Raw genomic sequence first — 23,609 nt, forward strand, 5'->3', positions numbered from 1 at the left:
GGTTGTCAGACACATCCGTTTCCCATGTTGACTCAAGGTTATTAAAAAGAAGGTACTGTCATCTATGTCATTTTTGCTATCAAGCAATTCCAGCCAGCAGATTCGTCGCACTGGGACACTGGGACGCAAACTGCAGCCGAGAGTTCGATGGAATACATTGGAGTCAATGAGAGTAAGGTGGACCAGCTTATGAACAAACACTATTTCTGCGACCTTTGTAAAATACTCGGCCCAGGAAAATAAAAGAAGACATGTCACACGTTGTTTACTGATGTGTTGCTTTCGATGTGTACACTGTATAATTTTATTGAGGTATATCTAAAGAGTACTTTTTTGAACGTGCGTGCCAAGTATCGCGAGACTGTCGGTCATTAACGAAAATGCCTTCTCTCTATTGTTGACACCCGGTTAAAGTTCACAAATGCTGAACTCCATGCTTCAGGTGCATTGAAAGTGGCGCATCAAAACGGCACTATGGGACACCAGCTTGATCCCATAGAATGGAAGTGAATGGGACACTGACCCGTCTGAAGCTTATGCTTGACCATGCTCGTAAGCAGTCAGTCAAACTGGGCTCAGAGCTAGGTGTGACTGCACACCTGTAGTGCATTGAATTAATTGATGCGCACAGGATAAATCATCTACCCCCACACTTATTCAGGGGAGAGCCCGAGCCTCTGTCATGACCTGTTTTATCTACTTGTTGTCTTGTTGTGTCTACCTATACAGTATGACTATGAAAAGGCATGGGAAGCTGGTCAGCTACGGGTATGTATGTCTATTTTAACCTCAGCTTTGATGTCATGGTCAAAGCTGGGTGAGGCGACTCACCCATGATTATGGCGTTTATAATTCTACACTCCATTGTATTGTGTCTTGGGTGTTTATGAGCAGAAGGCATATCTGATCACATAGGAGACACAAGAAGTAATGTTTCCCAGCAATCTCATGGCTGTTGTTTGCAGTCACTCGCCATGCAATAACAAACAAGCATATCACACATGTTTTGAATGTTTGGTCTTCATTTCCACACTGTGTGCTAGTATTTGCTTATCTCCTACTGAGGCAGGTTGGTATGACGAAAGGGTTGAGATGAGGTTACACGCGGCCCTGACTGAGCAACCCAGCATGGTGGAGATATCCACTAGCAGTGCACTTTTGTTGATGATACATGCTGAATATTTTTAGCACAGTCTGCCGCACCAACAATTCACTGCAAACATGTGTCAAAACAAGTAAATCATCTTGAATTCTTGAATATATTAATGATTATTTACTCATTCGGCGTACCCAACTTAATTTCTCATCACTCCCATGTGTTTAGAGAACAGCTTGTAACCATTTGCTTTTGGTAGCATGTGAGGTGAAATGCTCATTTTAGAATATAGTGAGCAATTAGCAACCACAACACCCATTGCTAGCATCGTAAAAACGTTATAAAAGCGTTTATACATACCTTATACATCCCCTCATTTTGCAGTATCCATATTATGAATTATTTCATTTGATAAAATAGGCACAAATGATTACTGGCATATTAGACAGAGCTATGAAAGCAGTATGTGTGTTATCATATTAGCATGTGTATTTTGAAAATGATTGCTAAATTGCAGAAAGCACTGTTCCCTAAAATTGATACTTTTCTTTATTGAAACCCATTTTAGATATAACACTTCTTTGCCCTCACCACCATGTCAAAGGGTAGCGTTCACACACCTTGGTAACATATAATCTGGAAAGCATCACCTTGGTTAAGCAACATACAATGTACTGAAATGCTTCCTCAATTTCTTTTGATGTGAGTGTTAGCAGTTCTTTGGCTACACGCGCACACACACGCACACGCACACACACATTTGAATGAAAGAAGCGTCTTATGAGATTATATTAAAATCATTGGTAGGATGGAGGGGCTGTTAGTATGATGGGCTTGATATATAGTTTAAAATGCTTAATGTTTTCTCGTACTCTCTGAACCACACCTCACGCTGTGGTGTCACATACAGTTACTTCAGATTAGCCAGTATACTACCATAATTAGAGACAGTCTTTCCGTTTATTTTCATTTTAGCCTAGGTTGTATAATTATACAATACCCCGTTTTCCCCTTTGTCAGGCCCGTTGTACCCATCTTTCTATCTGCCTGTGTCCCTTTTATACCCACTTTTAGAGATCCATTATGTCCATATTCATCCATATATGTCCATATTGGTCGGGTCAGCGGTTCTGGACAACCGCATATCCGACCGACTTCGGCCTCCTCGGCTATATGCACGGCAAGTTTGAAGTTGATAGGTCGGATGGTTCTTGAGATACGTGAAGTACGCACCCAAAGATTTGGCGTATGTCTAGATCATTTATAGATAATATACTAGACCAACAATAACAATACAAGTTGTGCATGTTGTACCCCATACACCTTTCTGTCTGTGTCCGTGTCCCTTATATGCCCATATATGGGAATCCGGAATCCCTGATGTCATCAGTATATGCCCATAGGCCCATATATGGTCACATCGGGCGGATCTGCTGTTCTGGACAACCGCCTATCTGACCGAAATGACGCCAAGGCACTGTACTCCCTCTGGTCCTATGTGGCATGTGTGCCGAGTTTGAAGTTGATCGGTTCTCGAGATACGCAAAGGATAGATTCACTCACACGCAGAGTTTTTGCACATTTATAGGAGGATATATATATACACACACACACACACACACACACACACACACACACACACACACACACACACACACACACACACACACACACACAGTGCACACACATATACATACAGTATATACAGTGAAGAAATGGTTCTCTTAAACTGTCTCTGTACTGTCCGCTGCTTTTACATTCCTTGCAGTTAAAGCATTGCAAGGAATGTAGAGATTCTAAGTGATTGAAAACATCTAAAACAAGTACCACAATTTAGTGCCAGTGAACCAACACTTTCCACAGCAAGATAGGGACGTCATAGTTTTTACCCGTCAGACCAGCCAGTCTGTGACGTCACGTCAGCCTCAGCCCAGTTAATTACTCATACGGTACATGAGAACACCCTATCTACTAAACCATGTTGAAGCATCACATGAGAACACAACACGCTATTACTTTGGAATTTTATGTTCCTATTCAAAGTAGAGATGCCATTACTGAATGCATTATTCCAGCCAGTCACAATAGCTGGCACACTGCACTTAATTCTGTGACACGTTTTAGTTTCTAGTTTCTCAGATGTGAGGGGACAGCCAGTAAAACCACTTTAAAGGAAAATAACCACCTGATCACCATGATAGGGCTGTATAGTACTTGAGACCAGTTTTGCTCTTGAGTCTGGTCTTAAGACTTGATTCTGCTACTTTAGGAGATTCACTGTCAACCTAAGAGTGCTATTTTGGTTTCGGCTCAAAACACTTGAAGAATTATCTCATTGCTTGAATGCATATGAATATTTTGCATAGTCTTTACATTTCTTTACGTTTTCGTTTGAACTACATACTACAGTGGTGCAATTTATTTCCACATTATGTAGGCCTATTTTTCTCATCATCAAGTGCAGTTGTATGATGTTTAACAGTCTTCTTTCTTATTATACTCAATTGTCAGTTGTTGTTTTTTTGTCAGATCAAAATAGTGCCTGTATCTATTTGTATTTTACTTATATTCATAGGTAGGCTACCAAGTTCTGGTCTTGGTCTCACCCCATGAACCTGAATCAGATATAACAGTCATTTATAGTAATAGCTTCATATTATGTAACTTTGCCTTAGCCCTGGTTCCCTTGTCCTGATCTGAACTAATCCTACATGAAAATATGGGGTGAGGTTCATTCTAGTTGTACAATGATTCAACTGAAGATATTTTTGGCCCCAGCTTATCATGTAATCTATGGCTGTCTGTGAAACAATGAAATGTTACCCAACAGCCAAAACAACCACTCCTTGAATCGATCCTTACTAGCAATACTCTGATAATATGTATACGGGACCCGTTTCTATCCTTTTCATAGACTAGTAGTCTATGTTATGATTCTTACATTATAACAGGAATTGATGAAGATAAACAAATATTACAATGTAGACCTAATGTAATTTATTTTATTACCTAAAATTCCGCAACAGAAACCCTCATCACATGGTGATATAGGTAACACTGGCCTACAAAATACAATATTATAAACAGGGACGGATTAACCCTCGCAAGGCCAAGGGCCCTGGGGCCTTCATTTTTTAGGCCCCCCCCCCCTAAAAAAAATGAAAAAAAATATGTTTTTTTTGTTTTGTTTTTTGTTTTTTGTTTTTTGCAGGGTAGTGAAAGGGTAGTGAAAGTTACAGGTATGGTGTGTATGATATCCTTCATCATATTCCATCATATGGAGCCCAGGAGCCCCTGAAGGGCCTCAAACCCAGCGAGAATCACTGCTGTAAATACAGAGGAATATATTTGATATTTGATTAACCTATACACTTAATTTTAGTAAATTGTCGATGGCCGCGCAGTCCAGTTCCATCGAAGGGCCCCTAAGAGCTCAGGGCCCTGGGGCCACGACCCCGGCAGCCCAATGGCTTATACAGCCCTGATTATAAACCTTTAATGTAGCGTCCAGGGCTGTTAGTGGCGGGAAGCATACCTTAAAGGAGTAGTTCACCCCAAAATTACTTATTTTCTATCAATTACACACCCCATGTAGCCTTGAATTCATGGAATTTGTTTTTCCTGTCCCATTCTTGAGCCAATGATTTGATGACCGGGTCATCATCGGTCAATAAGAGACTTAGTAGGAGTCTCCTACTTTGCCCAGTAGGAAACTCTTTGAGTCTCCTACTGGGCAAAGTCTCCTACCGGAGACTCTGCCCAGCCGGACACTCTGCCGATTATCAAATTATTGACTCAGGAATGCGACAAAAGTTTTAAATTAAAGGCTTCATGGGGTGTGTAATTGATCGAAAATAAGTAATTTAAAACTACTCCTTTAACTCAGTGGTTCTCAACCTGTGGGTCGGGGTCCCACATGATTTTTAGTTTTGTTTGGGGGGGGGGGGGGGGGGTCCCCAGATGACAGTGACAATTTAAGGGCTTTTTTTAATAAATGAAAAAGACCATTACTGCATCAAAAGTAGTCAACAAACGATATTATACCAAATTGTCAAATAATATAACAGGCAAAAATTGTGAAAATAGAAAATAGCTGATCTACAAACTTGTAGATCTGCTATTTTCACAATATGTATCTGTGGAACTGAGTCAAACTAAATGTAATGCCTCAACTCCTACAATTAGCTCCTACAAAATAACTGTGCCCCAATTGGGGCATAAATGATGTGCTTCTGTATTGGGAAATGAGCACAACGTACTGATATATTAAATAAAAATACTATTCATGACTTTTTGTATACAGGTAGTTGTATATTGCCACAACAATGTGTGGCTGTCTAATAATCCCAAGGCACACTTGGACTTGTCTCATGACAAACAGTTTGGGAGCCACTGTAAACTGGAAGGCTGCCATGGGCTTTGGAGATAAGTAGGCTACAGGTAGCACCTGCCTCCGGTCTGCTGTCAGTTGAGTTGGTTTGGTTTTTTGAGTGCTGCATCACAAATAAAAGAATGTTACTATTAAAAGATCATCGTGATAAACAGTCCAAGGAAAAGTTAAATAAGCTTGGGAAATCCAAAATGTTTCGATGAATTGAGTACAAGGACCCCAATGGAAACAAGCTATAGGCTTTCTTGGGTATAAAATCCTCTAGCAGACATGTACTTTCCTGTGCTTTTTTTGTTGTTGCAAACTGCTAATAAAGTATACAATCAATCAATCACTCAGTCAATCAGATCATTGCAATAAGAAAGCTATTATGCCTATTAATAGCCAGGCTACCAAGAAACAAAACAAAAAGTGATGATCAATTTGACTATTTCTATGAATTATAAATGGTGAATTAAGTGCTAATTGTGTCTTGAATGAGTCAGTTTTACACATCCAGTGGTGTAAAGTAACAAAGTACATGTACTCAAACTACTGTAGTCTGTACTTAAAGGAGAATTTTGGACTAAGTTTTTCTTACCTTTTCTATGATGTTATGATATCTTAGGATGAATGGTACAGTAGAATTTTTTCATAACTCCATCCTGGGTCCGCCACAGCTTATAACGTGCGCGGATAGGCCTTAGGTTAGATCACATATTTTATTAGCTTTTTCTTTTTGAGATCTGACGTTCATATTGACAAAACACTGTGCAACCAAAAAATAGTCTTCAATCTCGTCTAGTGAGACTTAGGTTTTTTTTTTTTTGCAGTGTTCTGTCACTATGAACGTCAGATCTAAAAAAAAAAAAAAAAAAGCTATTAAAATATGTGATCTAACCTAAGGCCTATTCGCGCACGTTATAAGCTGTGGTGAACCTAGGATGGAGTTATGAAAAATGTCTACTGTACCATTCATCCTAAGATATCATATAACATCATAGAAAAGGTAAGAAAAACTTAGTCCAAAATTCTCCCTTAAGTAACATTTTGAGATATTTTCCAAAAAAATAAAAACACACTTTACACACCCCATGTAGCCTTGAATTAATGGAATTTGTTTTTCCTGTCCCATTCTTGAGCCAATGATTTGATGACCGGGTCATCATCGGTCAATAAGAGACCCTAAAAATACAAGATTTGTGTTGTTATAATGTTTCAAAACATATTCCACGTTTTTCAAATATTCTTCAAGATTGTTTTCATTATTTCCAAATAGCCAATGTATGTGTTTAAAGGGCGAAGGGCTCGCTTCTTTTGGGCTTGTTTTCATAGACCTGGTTGCTTGTTTCTCTCTCAGAACCTGGCAACACTGCAGTCCTGGAACTGGAACAACTGAACACAGTAGTGGTCATCACCCATAGTCATCACCCCGGGGAGGAGGCCGCACCACCATCCCCGGTCTCCAGTGAATCAGCACCCGCCTCTACAGTGATGGGGAGGCGGGTGAAAGCCAGAGGCTCGAATCATGACTCCTCCAACTCTGGTGGTGGTGCTACCGCTGGTCCTGGATCATGTGTGTTGTTGCGGGATCGAACCCGGGCAGCTGTCGCTTCAGAGCGAACTAAAAAGTGCATTACCGCCACCACCAAGAATAACAACAACAACAACAACAACAACAACAACAACAACAACAAGAAACCTTCAACTGTGCCTGGTCGTGGTCGCTATTCCAGAGACCCGAATGCCATCGAGTAAGTGCACACGGCAAAAGGTCCATTTGTGTGCATACCATGTCAGTCAGTGGTGTAAAGCATTGGTTCTCAAAGTGGGATCCGGGGATCCCCAGGGGTACTTTAGGGGGTTCCAGGGGGTCCCCAGCTAAATGATGGTTAGGAACCAAATGGACCCTTATGGGTCTGTAACTCTGAGAGTGTACAGTGTACAAAACATTTGTGACTCTCAGAGTTAAGTTAATATTGATTTTACAACATGAATTGGGGTCCCAGAGATAGAAATGCCATTAAATGGGGGTCCATTCATTTGTACATTTTGGCCATTCGAAAATAGCCGATCTACAAGCTCACAATGCCTTGCCATGCCTAGCATTGTGAGCTTGTAGATCTGCTATTTTCAAAAGATTTTTTATACATTTGAAAACTTGTGAAACGGGACATTCTGCATAATGAGTACTTTCTGCTTTTGGTACTTTAAGTCCATTTTTTTGGTACCAATACTTTTGAACTTTTACTCAAGTACATTTTGCATACAGGACTTGTAACACTTGTAACAGAGTATTTCTACTTTGCAGTATTGATACTTTTACTTTTAAAAATGTGAGTACTTTTCCCACCACTGCAATTATTATTTTGATAAGTCATTTGCTTGTATTATTACAGGTTATATGCCAACTCAACTCAGTATCATCAATACATCCTCAATGCTGTTACAGTTGTAGGAGCCTTATGCTTAGTTGGAAGCTGCCTTCTCTGTAGTTAGTTAGTAGGAAGTATTTATGAGTGAGAGTTCTTAAAGCTATAGTTAACCTGCACCAAGGAAATGAGTGCATGATGAGTGATGACAAGCCTGTCTTTTTAGATTCTTCTAAGACTTTAAGTTGTCAATGAAAGGAATTTCGTTGCTAGGGAACAGCTTGGGTCTAAACACTATATATTTCCTGACTGTCTGCAGCTACTGATATTCACACACACTGCAGCAGGAAATAAACTTGCACCCATTAACCACTTAAACCCCATATGGCTGAGCGGAGTCCCTCAGGGCTCTATTCTAGTATCTTTTCAGTTTTCTGTTATTGTGGGGAAAAATAGCAGATCACGTTGTGAGCTTGTCGATCGGCTATTTTCAGCTAAAGCCTTCCCCACAATAAGGATGTTGGGGTTTAAAGGGTCTACACCATGAATTTTAACTTTTTCTTCATTTTTGTGTGTTTTTGGTCTCCCCCACCTCTCTTCTGTTCCAACAAATACCCGACTTCGAGCATGCAGGCTTTCATAGGCTATCTGTGGTTTTTATGTAAATTGGTCTGAAAACAGTCCGTCAGATTTGTTCCCCCACCCTACGTCACGTCTGGGAACAATTCCTCCCGTTTTTCAGTTCTAACCAAAAAAAAAAAAATCAAAAAAAAAAAAGTTTTTTTTTTTTCATTTTTTTTTTTTTTAAATGTTTTCTTATTTATTTTTTTTACTTTTTCCACACAGAACCAGGACATGACATGCATACAAACTGTCTCAATAGCGCCCCGTGCCAAACAGGACAATGTGGTATTGCAGGTGAAAGTGCTTTATAAGCCAGAGAGAAGTTAGTTGGAATGAGTATATCTGAGGCTTGATTTAGGCTCAAACCTTTTGAAAAACGTTTGAGGGACATAAACAATATGATATCAAATATTATTATTATTTTTTAAATTCATGGTGTAGCTCCTTTAAGTGGTTAAGAATGTTGTCAAATGTGAGTGCCCGTTGTCCTTTACCATGCGGTTTTGAACCCACATGCATGACTGTAGCATAAAAGTATATTCTGTAGTACATTTATAAGGCTACTATAACATACTGTCATTTGTTTTGTCCACATAGTATTGGAAAAAAAGAAGCGAACTTCCAAAAGGTACGAAAACATACATTTCTTTCATAAGGCATGAGGCATGTCACACAGTGCATTGAGTGCATTGTGCACTCATACACACACAAACCTTTGTCTGTGTGACATTAAATAGGCTGGCAGGCTGCCCAACCCTAAAATGGGCATGTAAATCTCCCTTACATTTACGCAATTCAACTTGAAAACATGCATACGGTAGGCCATTGCACACACAGTCATAAAGATAGACAACACTACTGCTCATTTTCAATGTTGCTGCTGGTACAGCAACACTTTGGACGTGCAGTACACAGTGGGACTTGTTAAAACTTTGTGTATTTGCCCCACTTTGGCTTGGTGACTAGCATTATGTTACGACCGGCCAATATATAGCGTGGTGATTTAGACCAGTGGTTCTCAACCTGTGAGTCGGGGCCCCCAGGGGGATCCCCACATGATTTGCGGGGGGGGGGGGTCCCTAGATGACAGTGAAGTGACAATTTAAGGACTTTTAAGACCTTTTCAATACCTCAAAAAAAGAAAAGAAAAAATACCATTACTGCATCAAAATAATCTATAAAAACTGGTACAACATTGGCCAAATTGTCAAATAATATAAGAAAGAGGCAAACATTTTAAAAATAGCCGAACTTATGTAGATCTGCTATTTTCACAATATTTTATGTGTGGAACCTAGTCAAACTAAATGTGATGCCTCAACTACATTCCATGTGCTTATCAGAGTCGGGGGTACCCAGTTCAAACATGATTATATTGGGGGGTCGAGGCCTGAAAAGGTTGAGTACCACTGGTTTAGACCAGTGATTCTCAACATTTTAGGCAAACAGCGTACAAGTACTGAACAAAGATGCGCATGCAGACAGGGCAGGCATTCAACAAACACGCACGTGCATGCACTGAATACACCATGGGCGTGCACACAGAGACCGCTATAATAATAAACCGCATCTGATGTTTTCTTTCTCAACATCTTCCCCTCTGGAGTTTTCCACCGGTCTTGATTTTGTTTGTGATCTGTCTCCCTGTTTAATAAAAACAGGGAAATAATATTAGAATAATATTTATATTTTATAATGAATTGAACTGTCTACTTCAGCATCCCTCTGCACTCACAGAAGAAAGTTGTCCACCACCAATAAGGGACGCTCAACACAAGCCTCCCGCTCCTCATCTATGCCAGTGTGCAAGACTGAACCAGAGACAGACGTTGAGATTGGTGGTAAGAGCAAAACACCACACAGGCACTGGAGCAACTCGGATGATTGGAGCCTTTTTCTTTAATATGGAACAGGGTGCAAGAACAGCAACATTTCGATGTCAGATTAAATCTTTGTCGGGTCATAAAGAGATACAGGCTACGAGTGATATATAGACGGTTGATTTATTTCTGTCATGCTATTAATAGTGATCTGTAGGTGAATGTTCCCACATGGTGTACAAGGTGTACCTCCCATTGTTGTTGGCACATTTTTAGACATTGGCTTATTTAATGACCTGTCCCCCCTGCCTCTCACCTGTCTATAAATCACTCATAGCCTGTATCTCTGACGTATGACCTGACAAATGTAATCTGATCGAAATATTTTCGTTTGTTTTCCTTACACCCTGTTCCATATTAAAGAAAAAGGCTCCAATCATTCGGGTTGCTCTAACGCCTTCTTTATTCAGTATGTTTTGCATTGTATTTGTATTGTATTATAACATTGAGCTGTCTTTTGTGTGTCTCTGAAACACATCCTTTTTTATTATAATTTTAAAAACGATTTAAAATAGTGAAAATGGACAATCTACAAGCTTGTACTGTAGATCTGCTATTTTCTCTACTTTTGTGCAACACTCTTGAAGAACATTCATTTACAAAAAAACATACAATTCTTTAATATGGAGATACAATGTTATGTGAAATGCATCATGGGAATTGCAGAAACAGACAGGGGAATTTCAATATGGGTTGTATCATTAATATTGTTGTCCCTATAGAGTAGTAGACTATGATAATCTTCTGCACTGAACTGAAATGCACATCAAAAGATTGATAGTGTCCCTTTATAAAAGCCTTGTACACTGCAGTGGCCCTGAAGTAGCTCTCCAAAATGCAGGGTCAAACTGAAGTAACTAATGCGTGTAACCAGGATATCTGTTTATAGGTGCAGAAAAGTGTACTTTGAAAGGAAAGAATGAACAGTGAGTAAAATCCAGATTCATGCCATTGTAAACAGAAGTGTATTTTTTTCTTTATCACTTACATTTTTTTTATGTTCGTGCGTACTAGTATGCTGCAAAATTCCCAGGTAAAAAACCTGCAGAATAAGTGATTATGTTACCTTCTTATTTCCTTTTAAGACCACTCCAGGGCAACGTTTAAAAAGTTACATACAGTGTATGCAGCCTCACCAGCAGGCATTACATTGTAGGATATGTTGTCATCTCCGTTTTAGCTCTTGTATAACAACTTGCATTTTCTATCCTCACAGGAAGAAGCCTCCCGTACAATATGTTCGCTGTGAGATCGAAGGCTGTGGTACTGTCTTAGTCCACCCACGCTACTTACAGGTCTACCGTCTTATCCACTGTAACCATGACAACCCTCTGTTCTTTATAGATAATCTTTCCACTGTGTGGAATTTGAAACTGTACAATGCGGAAAGGGTTGAATCATTTACTATGATGAAAAACAGACTTGTTTGTGTTTAGATGGCAGTGATATGATAACCAGAGCCCAAACCGGTTATAAATGTGTCGCCAGCACATGACTTATGACTTTTATTTTCCCCGTTAATCAATTGGGCGCATCGTTTCCTCCTGTTTCTCTCCTGTTTCTTTATTTCAGCACCACATAAAGTATCAGCACTTATTGAAGAAGAAGTATGTGTGTAATCACCCCTCATGTGGTCGCCTGTTCTGCAAAAGCAGCTGTTGCGTCATGCTAAGCACCATACAGGTGATACCGTGGCACACACATGCATATCTAATGAAAAACTATAAAAAGACACGCACATCTAAAAAAACAGGATGGATGCTGCTGGATAAAGAAAAAAACAAGTGAAACCAAATAGTTCCGGTTAAAAGGATTTTAATGTGCAGTGACACCTGCAATGACACATGCATGTGTCACTGCTTTATGTTGTTGCAACATGAGTTGGTTGAGAACCATTTTCCACTTTTTTGGGTGGTTCAAAGTTCAAAGTGGGGTGAGGGTTAATGAAGCCCAAGTCAGGTGTAAAATAAATAAGTTGCCTATTTTACAAACCCAAATGTCATTCCTATTCTGTATATTGTAATGTACACCATACATGGTTTCAATTTCTGTTTGTCTTCTACCTTTCAGATCAAAGAGACTACATCTGTGAGTTTTGTGCGCGTGCGTTCAAGAGCTCCCATAACCTGGCTGTGCATCGTATGATCCACACAGGAGAGAAACCAATACAGTGAGTAGGGATACAAGTTTGTGACTACAAAAATATCAGCATGTTTTTTTGTGGGAATCAGGAGCATCAAAGAAACATATTCTTTAAATGATTAACTTCCTGTTTTCTAAATGTGTAAACAATACTGTCCAGTCTGCTAGGGAGCCTGAAAAAAAGGAAAATATATAGGCTAACAGGCTTTTAAACACTCTTAAAGCCATATATACTTTGTTGTAAAGGTCACTAAAGTCAATAGTGAAAACAGCAGATCTACAACCTCATACCGCATTGCGTTGCAACGTGTTGTGAGCTTGTAGATCAGCTGTCTTCACCTATTTTCAGGGAATGTTCACATATACTGACATGCGAAGAAACGGGACACCAGGGTTCATGTGTTTAATTAAGCTGTGTGTGAGTCCACATGGCACGTTGTGGTAGTCAGACAGGTTCTACTGTAAGCATGCGATTAGTCTTCAGCCACATTTGGCTCCAAATCAAGTGCACCAATTTCTCAGATTTAACTTGTCATTAGGGTTGTCCGATATTGGCTTTTTTACCGATAACCGATATACCGATATTGTCCAACTCTTAATTACCGATATCGATATCAACCGATACCGATATATGCGGGGATTACTGTGATTAGGGTACGCTCAAATTTCATATCACACACACCATACAGTAAGAACTCCTGTAACTTATTTTTTTTTTAATTTAAAAAAATGTTGTTTTTTTTTGTTGTTTTTCCACAAAAAACGATACCGATATTTTCCGATATCGATTTTTATGCTAATATCGGGAGGCCGATAATATCGAACATCCCTACTTGTCATAATCATATTTATCATGTAATGATCCTGTCACTTTCACACTTTGTACCTTAATTATCACACTTTTTAAGGGTGAAGGCTTGAAGATTGGCTACAGTAAGATGCTGTTGAGGCTCTACTGCCACTATATCCCATCTTCTATCTGATTTATTATAGTTATAAGGAAGCGTCTACTACAAAGTGCTTCACAAAACCACAGTTTAAGCAATACTTGGCGTGTCTCCCTATGAGCCAGAGCGCTGCCTGCATCATGGCCTTCTGGTTCTTTGTAATTCCCAGCTCAAGGAAGAAGATTTGCGCTACTGTCTTAATATCAAAATAAGCTTTTGATCACTGTTTTCTTTTTGGAGTACAGACTACAGACCCATTTCATTAGAATACCACATCCACCATCAGGAATTTGGAATGGCCAACCAAAAAAAAAAAAGACATTCTATTTAGGGCAGACATTTTGATACAATGTCTCTCTTCACAGAATGGGTAGACATTCCAAGTGATTGGATCAGTATGAATCAATAGGGCATCGCAGTTGCGGCCACTTCCGGGTTCCACTGCAAAATACTCAATGCATTTTTCCCATTGACATTTCCAAAAATATTTATATCAATTAATTTAAGCCTAGAATCAAGCCATCCAGGGTCCTGGTGAATCATGACCATTAAACATTTTTTTCTGTGATTTTATTTTATATTTAATTATATGATATATACTATATTTAATAAATACCCTTTGTTTTGCCGTTTTCAAAAAAGTTTTTTCACAGAATCAAACGTTTTATGGTCATGATTCACCAGGACCCTGGATAGCTTGATTCTAGGCTTAAATTAATTGATATAAATATTTTTGGAAATGTCAATGGGAAAAATGCATTGAGTATTGAGTAGAAACCAAATAGTTCCGGTTAAAAGGATTTTAATGTGCAGTGACACCTGCAATGACACATGCATGTGTCACTGCTTTATGTTGTTGCAACATGAGTTGGTTGAGAACCATTTTCCACTTTTTTGGGTGGTTCAAAGTTCAAAGTGGGGTGAGGGTTAATGAAGCCCAAAAATGTCAATGGGAAAAATGCATTGAGTATTTTGCAGTGGAACCCGGAAGTGGGCGGGAACTGCGATGCCCTATAGGGCTGTGTCTTCCATTGTCTCACATGATTGCCCTTCTTCTGCTTACTGGAAATAAACAAAAAAATCCTTTCTTCCTTCTTCCTTTCTTTCTTTGAAAAAGGCTAAATAATAAGCAGCCAACGGTGAGAGTCTACATGGACTAGATAATACATTGTATCAAACTGTGAACTAAGTATCATGTATTGAGCGTAACTGTGAATTGAGCAATCGGCATGTCACACCACAGTGTTCAACACGGCGCGTCCTTCGGCGAACTGTGGCTCAATTACTTGAATGTACATCCATTATCGCTTGACATTAAGCTCATGGAATTTCTGCAGTTGAAAGTGTGCAAGCAGCCCACTAATGTTGGCATATTACAGTGCCTTCATTGATATTTATAAACGAGAGGGAAATGCAGAGAAAGGAGATGAATCTCAGAGATGAGATTTACAGCCAGTGTCTCTCATAGCCTGTTCGTTGTCTCCCCCCTGTGGCAGGTGTGAGATCTGCGGTTTCACCTGCCGCCAGAAGGCCTCTCTCAACTGGCACATGAAGAAGCATGACGCCGACACCTTCTACCAGTTTTCCTGCTCCATCTGTGGCAAGAAGTTTGAGAAAAAGGACTGCGTGGTGGCGCACAAGGCCAAGAGCCACCCAGAGGTACTCATCATCGCTGAAGCACTGGCAGCCAATGCAGGCACACTCATCACCCACCTTACCCCGGTCGTAGAGAATTTGGCCGCGGTACCTTCACCCACCCAGACCCCCGTTACCCAGGAAACCCTGGAGGGCCTTCTGAACCGAGCGGTCACCCAACTCGGTTCAGGTGTGTGGTGCCGGTCGCGGTGCCCCTCACCACGCCGAATCAGATAGACGCGTCTCAGACCCAGGTCCTCCGGCTGGCGCCGCGTCACACAATGCAGATGGGGCGGCCACGGGAGAGATCCACTTTTCTGCAGCTGACCGCCGCGCCCACCTCCGCTGCCCACCCGCACCTCTCCAGCGGCAGCCAAACCCAGGTCATTCGACTGACCACCCTGCTGCCTGACGCCCACCCCACCCTGCTGACCCTCAGCTCTGTCACCGCCCTGTCTCCCTCAGGCCTGCTGGCGACCCAGCAGGCTGTGGGTTGGGTCCGGGAGGCTGGTGGGGAGGAGGAGCAGTCAGCCGGGGAAGAGGTGGCGTGGGGGCGGGTGGTGGGCGGCAGGGAGCAGGATATCGGGGAGATGGTGTGGGAGGGCGACGGTGAGAGGGATTTGGGCGAGGGACGGCGCGAGGCACATGCTGTTAGAAAGCACAGAGGTGCACGGGGATGGCTTCATCTAGAAAGACAAATGAAGCGAGGAGAGTGAGGTTGGGCAAGAGCATTAGGTAATCTGAAGGGGGGTATTTGGCTGGGGGAAGGGAAAGAGAGGAGACATGTTATGTTATACATGTTATCATTTGCTAAAATTAAATATGAAGATGACTACAAGTATATATGAATAAATTATAGTTTGTCTCCATGGAGTACATGATACCTACACTTTGCTACTTTATATCAGGGAGTATGATTTACAAGTCTATACGTTTTGTACACTGACTATTTTACCACACATAGAAAGATTTAACAGCCTATTTTGCTTCAAGCAACCGCATAGAGCTCCCTCTTTGACTTTTTCTTTTACACAGTGCAGCTGTTTTGAATTCAGCATCTATGGTGCTTATTTATGTATACTTTCACTGTCCTAACAGCAATCATTTGAACAAATTATTGCTAGATTTGTGAAAATATGAGTTTCTGTCATTTTTGTTTGCAATATTTACAACAGAGAGCGCATATGCTATATACCTCTGTACACTGTCTGCCACTACTACTGAGCTTGTATGCTCGTCTCAGAAAACATGTGTTCATAATAGATATAAACGTATTCTCTGGTGAAGTTGTCGTTGTCTTCAGCAAGTAAGATGGTAAAAGTCCCATAATTAGGTAATTATTAACGTTGTATACATAATGCTTCACGTAGGCAACAGTGAATAACAGGCAGGTGTTTCACACTTTCTCTCCATATCTATAGAAGAGACCTTGAGCATCCCTATAGCCTACTATGAAAGAGTGTGTTTATCTCTGTTTGAAAGGGAGTATGTCTGTCTCCAGATGCAAGTTCTTTTTTCTTTTCTTTTTTTTCCTTTTTTATTTTTTTATAAATGTTTTTATTGGAGAATAAAAATGTAACAATAACATTACAGCTCTCCATAGATTTTTCTTTTTTTAAAACAAGACATTGACAATACAATAAAACACTATCACAAGATAACTTAATGTCCTCTAAGTGTAACATTCAAGGATGTGGTCTGCGCAAATTGATTACACAAGCTTTTTTATCTGGACCTCTTACATTTGATTGCACATAATTCTATCAGTATGCAGTTATTATGACACACACATCTTAATTATCTTAATTTATTAAGTTAATTTAGCAATTCATGTATGTATTATGTATTATGTGTGTCATTTGTGAAGGAATTGGGCCTGTGAAATATAGTTGAATAAGTTAGGAAATTCCTTTATGGTTGAGATTAATTGCAAAAGATAACTCATGGGCCTTATTTAGCCATATTTGAGTTAATTGAGTTATCAGTTAATGATTACTGATTCTGATATGGTTTCTGATATTCAGTTTGGCTTGGGGCCTGCAGGTGACAACACCAGGGAAGAGCTGCCAGGGTCATTAGATCATTGGTTCTAAAAATGGGGTTCGGGACCCCCAGGGGTCCTTGGGGGGGTAACAGGGGGGCCCCAGATGTCTTTTTTAATATAGCGTCGCAATCATTTTAACCATATTTTATACTTTGGCTATTCAAAAATAGCAGATACCGAGTGCCATATGAGCTTGTATCTGCTATTTTTGAAAAATCCCTGGCACAAAATATTTTTGAGATGGGGGTCCGCTGCCAAATACATATCATTTTGGGGGTCCTTGAAATGAAAAAAAAAAGTTTGAGAACCACTGCCATAGATAGAAAGGGCATAGCCTGTGTGTCAGTTTCTTTAAGCCGTGTTTATTCCTAATCTATGGATCTTTGCTTTTGGCCAGTCTTTTTTTTTTCTTTTTCTTTTTTCGCCGTCTGTAAAAACTTTTGGAGGTAAATAGAATACCTGAAATCTGTCTACTTTTGGAGCCTTGTACCATCGGCCAACCTTTTCACAACCTTTTGACACATAGAAAACAAATTGGGCCGAGGCCAAACCTACTTGCTGACCCCTGCTTTACAGTAAGGAAAGCAAAGTAGCTTATTGTTATATTACACATTACCAAACGATAACTAGACATTGAAAATTAAAATGTATGTGTGTGTGTACATACAAAATGTATGTGTGCGTACATAGTCATATACATTGAAATGTGTTAATTAAATGTGTAAAAGTACTGATAATTGGAAATACTCCAGTAAAGTAAAAATACCTCAATGTTTTAAGTACAGTAGTTGAGTAAATGTACTTAGTTACTTTACACCACTGCTATAAAAAGATCCCACCAGTAAATCATTTGAATGGTAATGGGGGTGGGGCCACATGGTGACGTCAAATATCCTGTGCGTCCCCTAAAACCGCCTCTGTCCCAGGCCAGCGTTGCCAGGTCTGCTTATTATAAGCGACTTTGGGCTTGTTTTTCTGTAAAGTTGCTTGTAAATATTTTTAGTTGTGGGTTGCAGACAGTGTTTTGGGGGTTGTTTCTAAAGTAGTTGCTTATTTGGGCTTGTTTTCTAATGTCGTTTAAACCAGTGGTTCTCAAACATTTTCATGTCAAGGACCTACAAAATAATATGTATTTGTCTGCCCCATCTGGAAATATTTAAAATAAAATATGGGGCGCCCGCTGGCGCAGCGCCCCGAATCTCTAGTTCGTTTAAAGTGCTCATGTGGCCTATAGTTGCTTCTTTTGGGCTTGTTTTCCTAGACCTGGTTGCTAATTTCTCTCACAAAATATGGCAACCCTGCCCCTAAACCCGCCCCTGTCCGACTCCCAGGCTTGCGGAACCAATTAAATCCCACTGCCCCGTGCGTTGCGTTGCATGTCAACAAGGAAAATGACCATGTTTCATTGACAACGCAAGGGGACGGTAACGGCACCGCGAGCGGGCAAAGTTTGACTTTTGAAAAGACCCGATTGACGAGTGCATCAATTACCGGATTCTCTAAATTTATGCCGCGGAGGAAAAATCACTTTGGCTGGTCTTGTTCCATCCAACTCACCGCGGCGTACCGTGCGCACACACACATACACATACACACACACAAACACACACACAGCACCTAGCCACTAGAGCTCCAGACCAGCACTACTAATGGAAGAGCAGCGCATAACGGTAGACGTGCTGGACATGCTTGTCCCCGGTCGCTCTCAGACGGGAAGAGCTGTGGATTTGGCCAGATTGTTACATGATGAATGCACTCGTCTTCTTGACCTTTATGTGAGTACCACCAGTTTGTTGACTCGGTGTATATAGGCTATATAGGCCTACTGTGTATATATAGCTTCTTTTTTTTTCACCTAACTGTTTGTCTTTCCCTGGCTGTGTGGTGGATATCCTGTCCCGTTACATTCCAGAGCAGGCCTAGTGGTGCGCTTGTATGTAAGTCCAAAAAATAAATATACCACAATGAAATAAATAAAATCGACAATGAAATAAATACAACTGTAATTAATTGTATTTTGTATTTATTTAACTGTGTTTTTTATTTCTATCATTGTGTTTTTTATTTATCTCATTGTGGTATTTATTTTTAATGTTTTGGAGCTATGGACTTCCATATGCTTTTTTCTGTTTTTCCCAAAACATCTTTCACCCAGCTTGTCTCTCGTCTATACATAAAACGCGTGTTGCAGGAGGTAAACGGTGTGTCTGATTTGAACGCCGTTGTGCGACTTATCCACTTTGCATCGCAAGTGTTCGCTGTTTTCTATGTAGATGGAGTGATGATACTGCAGTGCATAACTCAATTATTCTCCAAGATCACCTCCCACTTCCCCAGAGGGTTTCAGCGTTTCAGCCTAATGGAAAGAGTGTAATTGATTTTTCAGCCATAAGGCGTTTCTAGTCACAGGACACTTTGAACTTCTCTTAAATAATCCATATAATCAATATCATCGATGCTTAGTCTCTTATTCATAATTGATATATGGCTAAATTAAGGATAGAAGTGCAAGGCCATTGGCATCTTCTATCTGTTATTTTATTCTTTATTCAACAATCAGGTGGCATTGATTTCCCCGATATCAATCAGCCCAATATACTCCTCCTCTCCTTCATCTCAAGTTTTTCCACCTCCATGTTTTCATAATCCGCCTTCCCATTTCAGAGGGAGAAGGAGAGCTTCTTGTCAGACCACACCCCAGAGGAGGGCCGCATCGTGTCCCTCTCCCCAGACACGCAGGAGCCCAGCATAGAGGAGCAGGTGCAGCTCCTTCACTCGGCTCTGCGCCAGTGTCTAGGACTGCTTCACTGTCTCATCCTGAAGGAAAACGAGGAGATGGGCGAGCTGGAGGGAGAGTACGAGACTCTGAGGAAGAATGTCCGGACCCGGCTGGAACACTTGCTCCATAGCACCAGGGTTTTGGTGGAGACGGATGGCACAACTGTAGAAATCACCCCGGATCACCAGTGCAACGAGGTATAGATAGGTGTAGTTATAGACATACGGCTGCAATACACCTTTAGCTAGTAGCTAGTATAGCATACAAGTATGCGGTTTAGAAGCTCCCTCAGTTGAAGAATGAGTTTAATTAAATCAACTGTAATATTAGACGTTGGCATTGAGCATTCACTGGTGACCCAAAGGACAGGGATAGAGTGTATACGTGCATACTGTACATACCACCCTCTGTCTTTAGTATCATAAGGACAGTTGCTTAATATGCCCAATGATCAGAAAATAATAATTTATATGTGAATTAATATCAAAACAGTCTTTTGGCTTTCTTTGTAAGGTTTCCTTGTTTTGAATAGAGTGGAAATGCTAGGAAAAGAAAGGGGATGAAAGGGCGAGACACTAAATGAACTCTTCAAAACTGTTTACTCTATTGATCTAATTGTTTTTATCTCTTCATCGTTGTTTTTCTTTATAACAGTACATTTGTGGTTTTCCAATGTTAACAGAACTCACTTCAGCCACACTGGACACCCTATCTTATGCTTTCTCTCATCAGATTGCTTGTCTGTTTACCAAAGACCTTCACTTGCTGTTTTAACTTTCAGGAAGTTGACGGTATGATGGGGTCTTTTGCCATTAAAATGTGGACCTATCGAGTGCTGCTGGAGCTGATCCACTGGGCCAACCATGCCTCGCAGACCCTTCATGTTTTACACACAGAAAAGGCAGGGACAGGAGAAGTCTAACGGCTGTGGATTCAACACCATCGATGGACTGACTCAAAAACCTAACACAGCCAGCTTTGACTTACAGTACATGCATTTTAAAATGATCAATGTTATGGATTGAATATATTATGTGAATGCTGAAGGTACTGCTGAACTAATTTCACAACTAAGCCCCCTTTTAACAAAGTCTGCAAGTTAGCTTTGCCCAGACATTGGCATTTCCCTAGCAAGTGTTAAAATGACCTGTAGTTTGCCACAGTCGGCTATTCTTTTGAAAAAGAACAGCGTGTGCAAACGTTTGGTCGTATAAAGGCTGGCGTACTTTGTGCTGTGGCTGACTGAGACTGGTTGAAACGTTGTTGTTTTTTGTTTCATATACATTATATTTATTTTTTATTTAAATTGCTTTAATCTGTGATGGCATATTATTAGTGTGAAATATGAAGGGCCATCAAATGTTGTAAGGTTGTTCAAAACCTGCTGTTACTAACACTCCAGGAGAAAACTAACTGCTACGTACCAAAAGAAGAGTACATGACTAATAAACTGTGACTTCACTTAAATGCAGCTGAATCTGTAGTCATGGCAGATGAAGCTGGTTTATTGTGCAGCTTTAATTGTACTGCATATAATCCAAGTAATTCCAACGCAAACCCAATATGTAGCATGTCTTCATGTACAGACTAACATATTGATTTAGGTTTGTTTAAAAACTGTGATTATCACCCATGTATGTTACTGAAGGTTGTTGTGTATTCAGATACTTGAATGTGCTGCTATATAGTTTGATCAAAATGCACCTGTTGTTACATTAATATTGCACAGTAGCACTGTGTGATCTGTAGCCAAAACTGTCACATACTCTGCACCAAACCCCCTCACTGACATTGTTGAATATCTAACACTACGTAGATAGAATGCTAGGATGAATGTGCTGTGACTTGATAGACCTACTGGTTTAGATTTTTTTAATGCCACATTTTACATTCATGTGAATCATTATCTCTCTGTAGATTGATTGGATGTGTGCGGTGAAGATTAAAACTGTCATATCCACAAAGCGTCGATTGAATTCACTCAGAAAGCCATGCTTCAAAAAGCAAGAGAGAAAAACAGTAAAGTAAACAGATGCTGTCCTCAAATGTGCACAGTCCCTAGGAGGAGAAATCCAAGGCACACACATTGGTGTCATTTTTTTTACAGTCATCATTATGCTTTAATAAAGAATGATGATGAAAAAAATGGGGTACATTTATACAAAAGAATCTTTGTAAAAAATGTACCCCATTTTATACCAATAGATGGATTAGAACCCCCGAGAGAGTGCGCATGCGCACCGTGCACTCCACAGACAACATTTACGCTCCTTCGCACGACGGTGTCGCGCGTCCGGAAAACAGCAGAGCTGCAAGCTCACCGCGGCTGGACGACGCAACGCGCCGTGAGCTTGTATGTCTGCTGTTTTTTGGCCGCGCGACACCGCGGTGCCGACGAAGTACGAATCCGGGCTTTTTTACAGGAGCGCGAGAGGCAGTGTTGCCATGTCCGCCTATTTGTAAGCGACTTCGGACTTGAACTATAAGTCGCTTGTAAATATTGGTGGTTGCGGTTTTGGGCTTGTTTCTAAAGTGTAGTTAATTATTTTGGGTTTATTGTGTAATGTTGTTTAAAAAACAGTGGTTCTCAAACATTTTAATGTCAAGGACCCCAAATGAATATGTATTTTTGTCTGTAGACCCCCCCCCCCATCTGAAAATATTTTATACCAGGGACCCCATACAAGATTTGTGTTGTTAAAATGTTTGTTGTTTTATCCACATTTTCTTCAATATATTTTTGAAAATAGCAGATTACAAGCTCGTCTGAGCTTGTAGATTGGCTATTTTCAAATAGCCGACGCATAGGTTTAAAGGTCTCATGCGGCCTAATAATAGTTGCTTCTTTTGAGCTTGTTTTCATTAATCTCTCAAGAGACAGCACCACTGCCCTGAACATGTAGTGTTGTTGTAGGAATAAACAAAGAAGCACCCGGGAGGAAGTGGACTAAGAAAAGGGAGGAGCCAAACCGAGTTCCTGTTTCTACACAAAAAAAAAGGAGAGGCAAAAACAAAGGCCTTTTTTTTTTAACTGAATGGGTTCCCAGATTGGTTTTCATTGGAAAAGGAGAGGCAAAAACAAAGGCCTTTTTTTTTTAACTGAATGGGTTCCCAGATTGGTTTTCATAGACCTGGTTGCTTGTTTCTCTTGCAAAACCTGGCAACTCTGCGCGAGCGAGAGGTAGGGAAGGCTGCCCTAATGGCGGAGAACGTTCGGTCTCCTTTCGACTACCGGGAGCCGCCGACCCTCGACAGCGACGGGGATGGGAGCAAACCGCCGCCGCCAAGGGGGTGAGAAACAATAATAATAAAAATAATAATGAGCCCGTGTCCACGTTAACTAATCTGTAGTCATGGCAGATGAAGCTGGTTTATTGTGCAGCTTTAATTGTACTGCATATAATCCAAGTAATTCCAACGCAAACCCAATATGTAGCATGTCTTCATGTACAGACTAACATATTGATTTAGGTTTGTTTAAAAACTGTGATTATCACCCATGTATGTTACTGAAGGTTGTTGTGTATTCAGATACTTGAATGTGCTGCTATATAGTTTGATCAAAATGCACCTGTTGTTACATTAATATTGCACAGTAGCACTGTGTGATCTGTAGCCAAAACTGTCACATACTCTGCACCAAACCCCCTCACTGACATTGTTGAATATCTAACACTACGTAGATAGAATGCTAGGATGAATGTGCTGTGACTTGATAGAC

At 40.4% G+C, this 23,609-nt stretch overlaps 1 protein-coding gene and 1 pseudogene across 2 annotated transcripts; both read left to right on the top strand.

Annotated features, from left to right (window-relative positions):
• The first annotated feature begins 500 nt into the window (after positions 1–500).
• On the top strand, positions 501–15,605 carry LOC311034375 (annotated as a pseudogene). Its single transcript, XR_014602933.1, has 7 exons — positions 501–585; positions 6,826–7,041; positions 10,180–10,324; positions 11,522–11,636; positions 11,914–12,024; positions 12,412–12,511; positions 14,927–15,605. The product of XR_014602933.1 is annotated as an uncharacterized misc_RNA (transcript).
• A 2,887-nt stretch (positions 15,606–18,492) lies between these two features.
• On the top strand, positions 18,493–21,831 carry LOC311034582 (uncharacterized protein). The gene is made up of 3 exons (XM_084042464.1): positions 18,493–18,884; positions 19,774–20,085; positions 20,670–21,831. Exons 1-3 carry the CDS (start codon positions 18,759–18,761, stop codon positions 20,808–20,810), a joined length of 579 nt encoding a protein of 192 aa, XP_083898590.1. The 5' UTR covers positions 18,493–18,758; the 3' UTR covers positions 20,811–21,831.
• Positions 21,832–23,609: the final 1,778 nt, after the last annotated feature.

The sequence above is a fragment of the Gymnoscopelus microlampas genome, assembly GCF_963454915.1.
Source record: "Gymnoscopelus microlampas genome assembly, chromosome: 19".
Lineage (NCBI taxonomy): Eukaryota > Metazoa > Chordata > Actinopteri > Myctophiformes > Myctophidae > Gymnoscopelus > Gymnoscopelus microlampas.

Bases quoted from the DNA above. Each gene is read 5' to 3' on its own strand.
- LOC311034582 (XM_084042464.1), top strand. From the start codon at position 18,759: ATGGAAGAGCAGCGCATAACGGTAGACGTGCTGGACATGCTTGTCCCC. The intron at 18,885-19,773 runs GTGAGTACCACC...TTCCCATTTCAG, and splicing joins CTCGTCTTCTTGACCTTTAT to AGGGAGAAGGAGAGCTTCTT. The intron at 20,086-20,669 runs GTATAGATAGGT...TTTAACTTTCAG, and splicing joins CGGATCACCAGTGCAACGAG to GAAGTTGACGGTATGATGGG.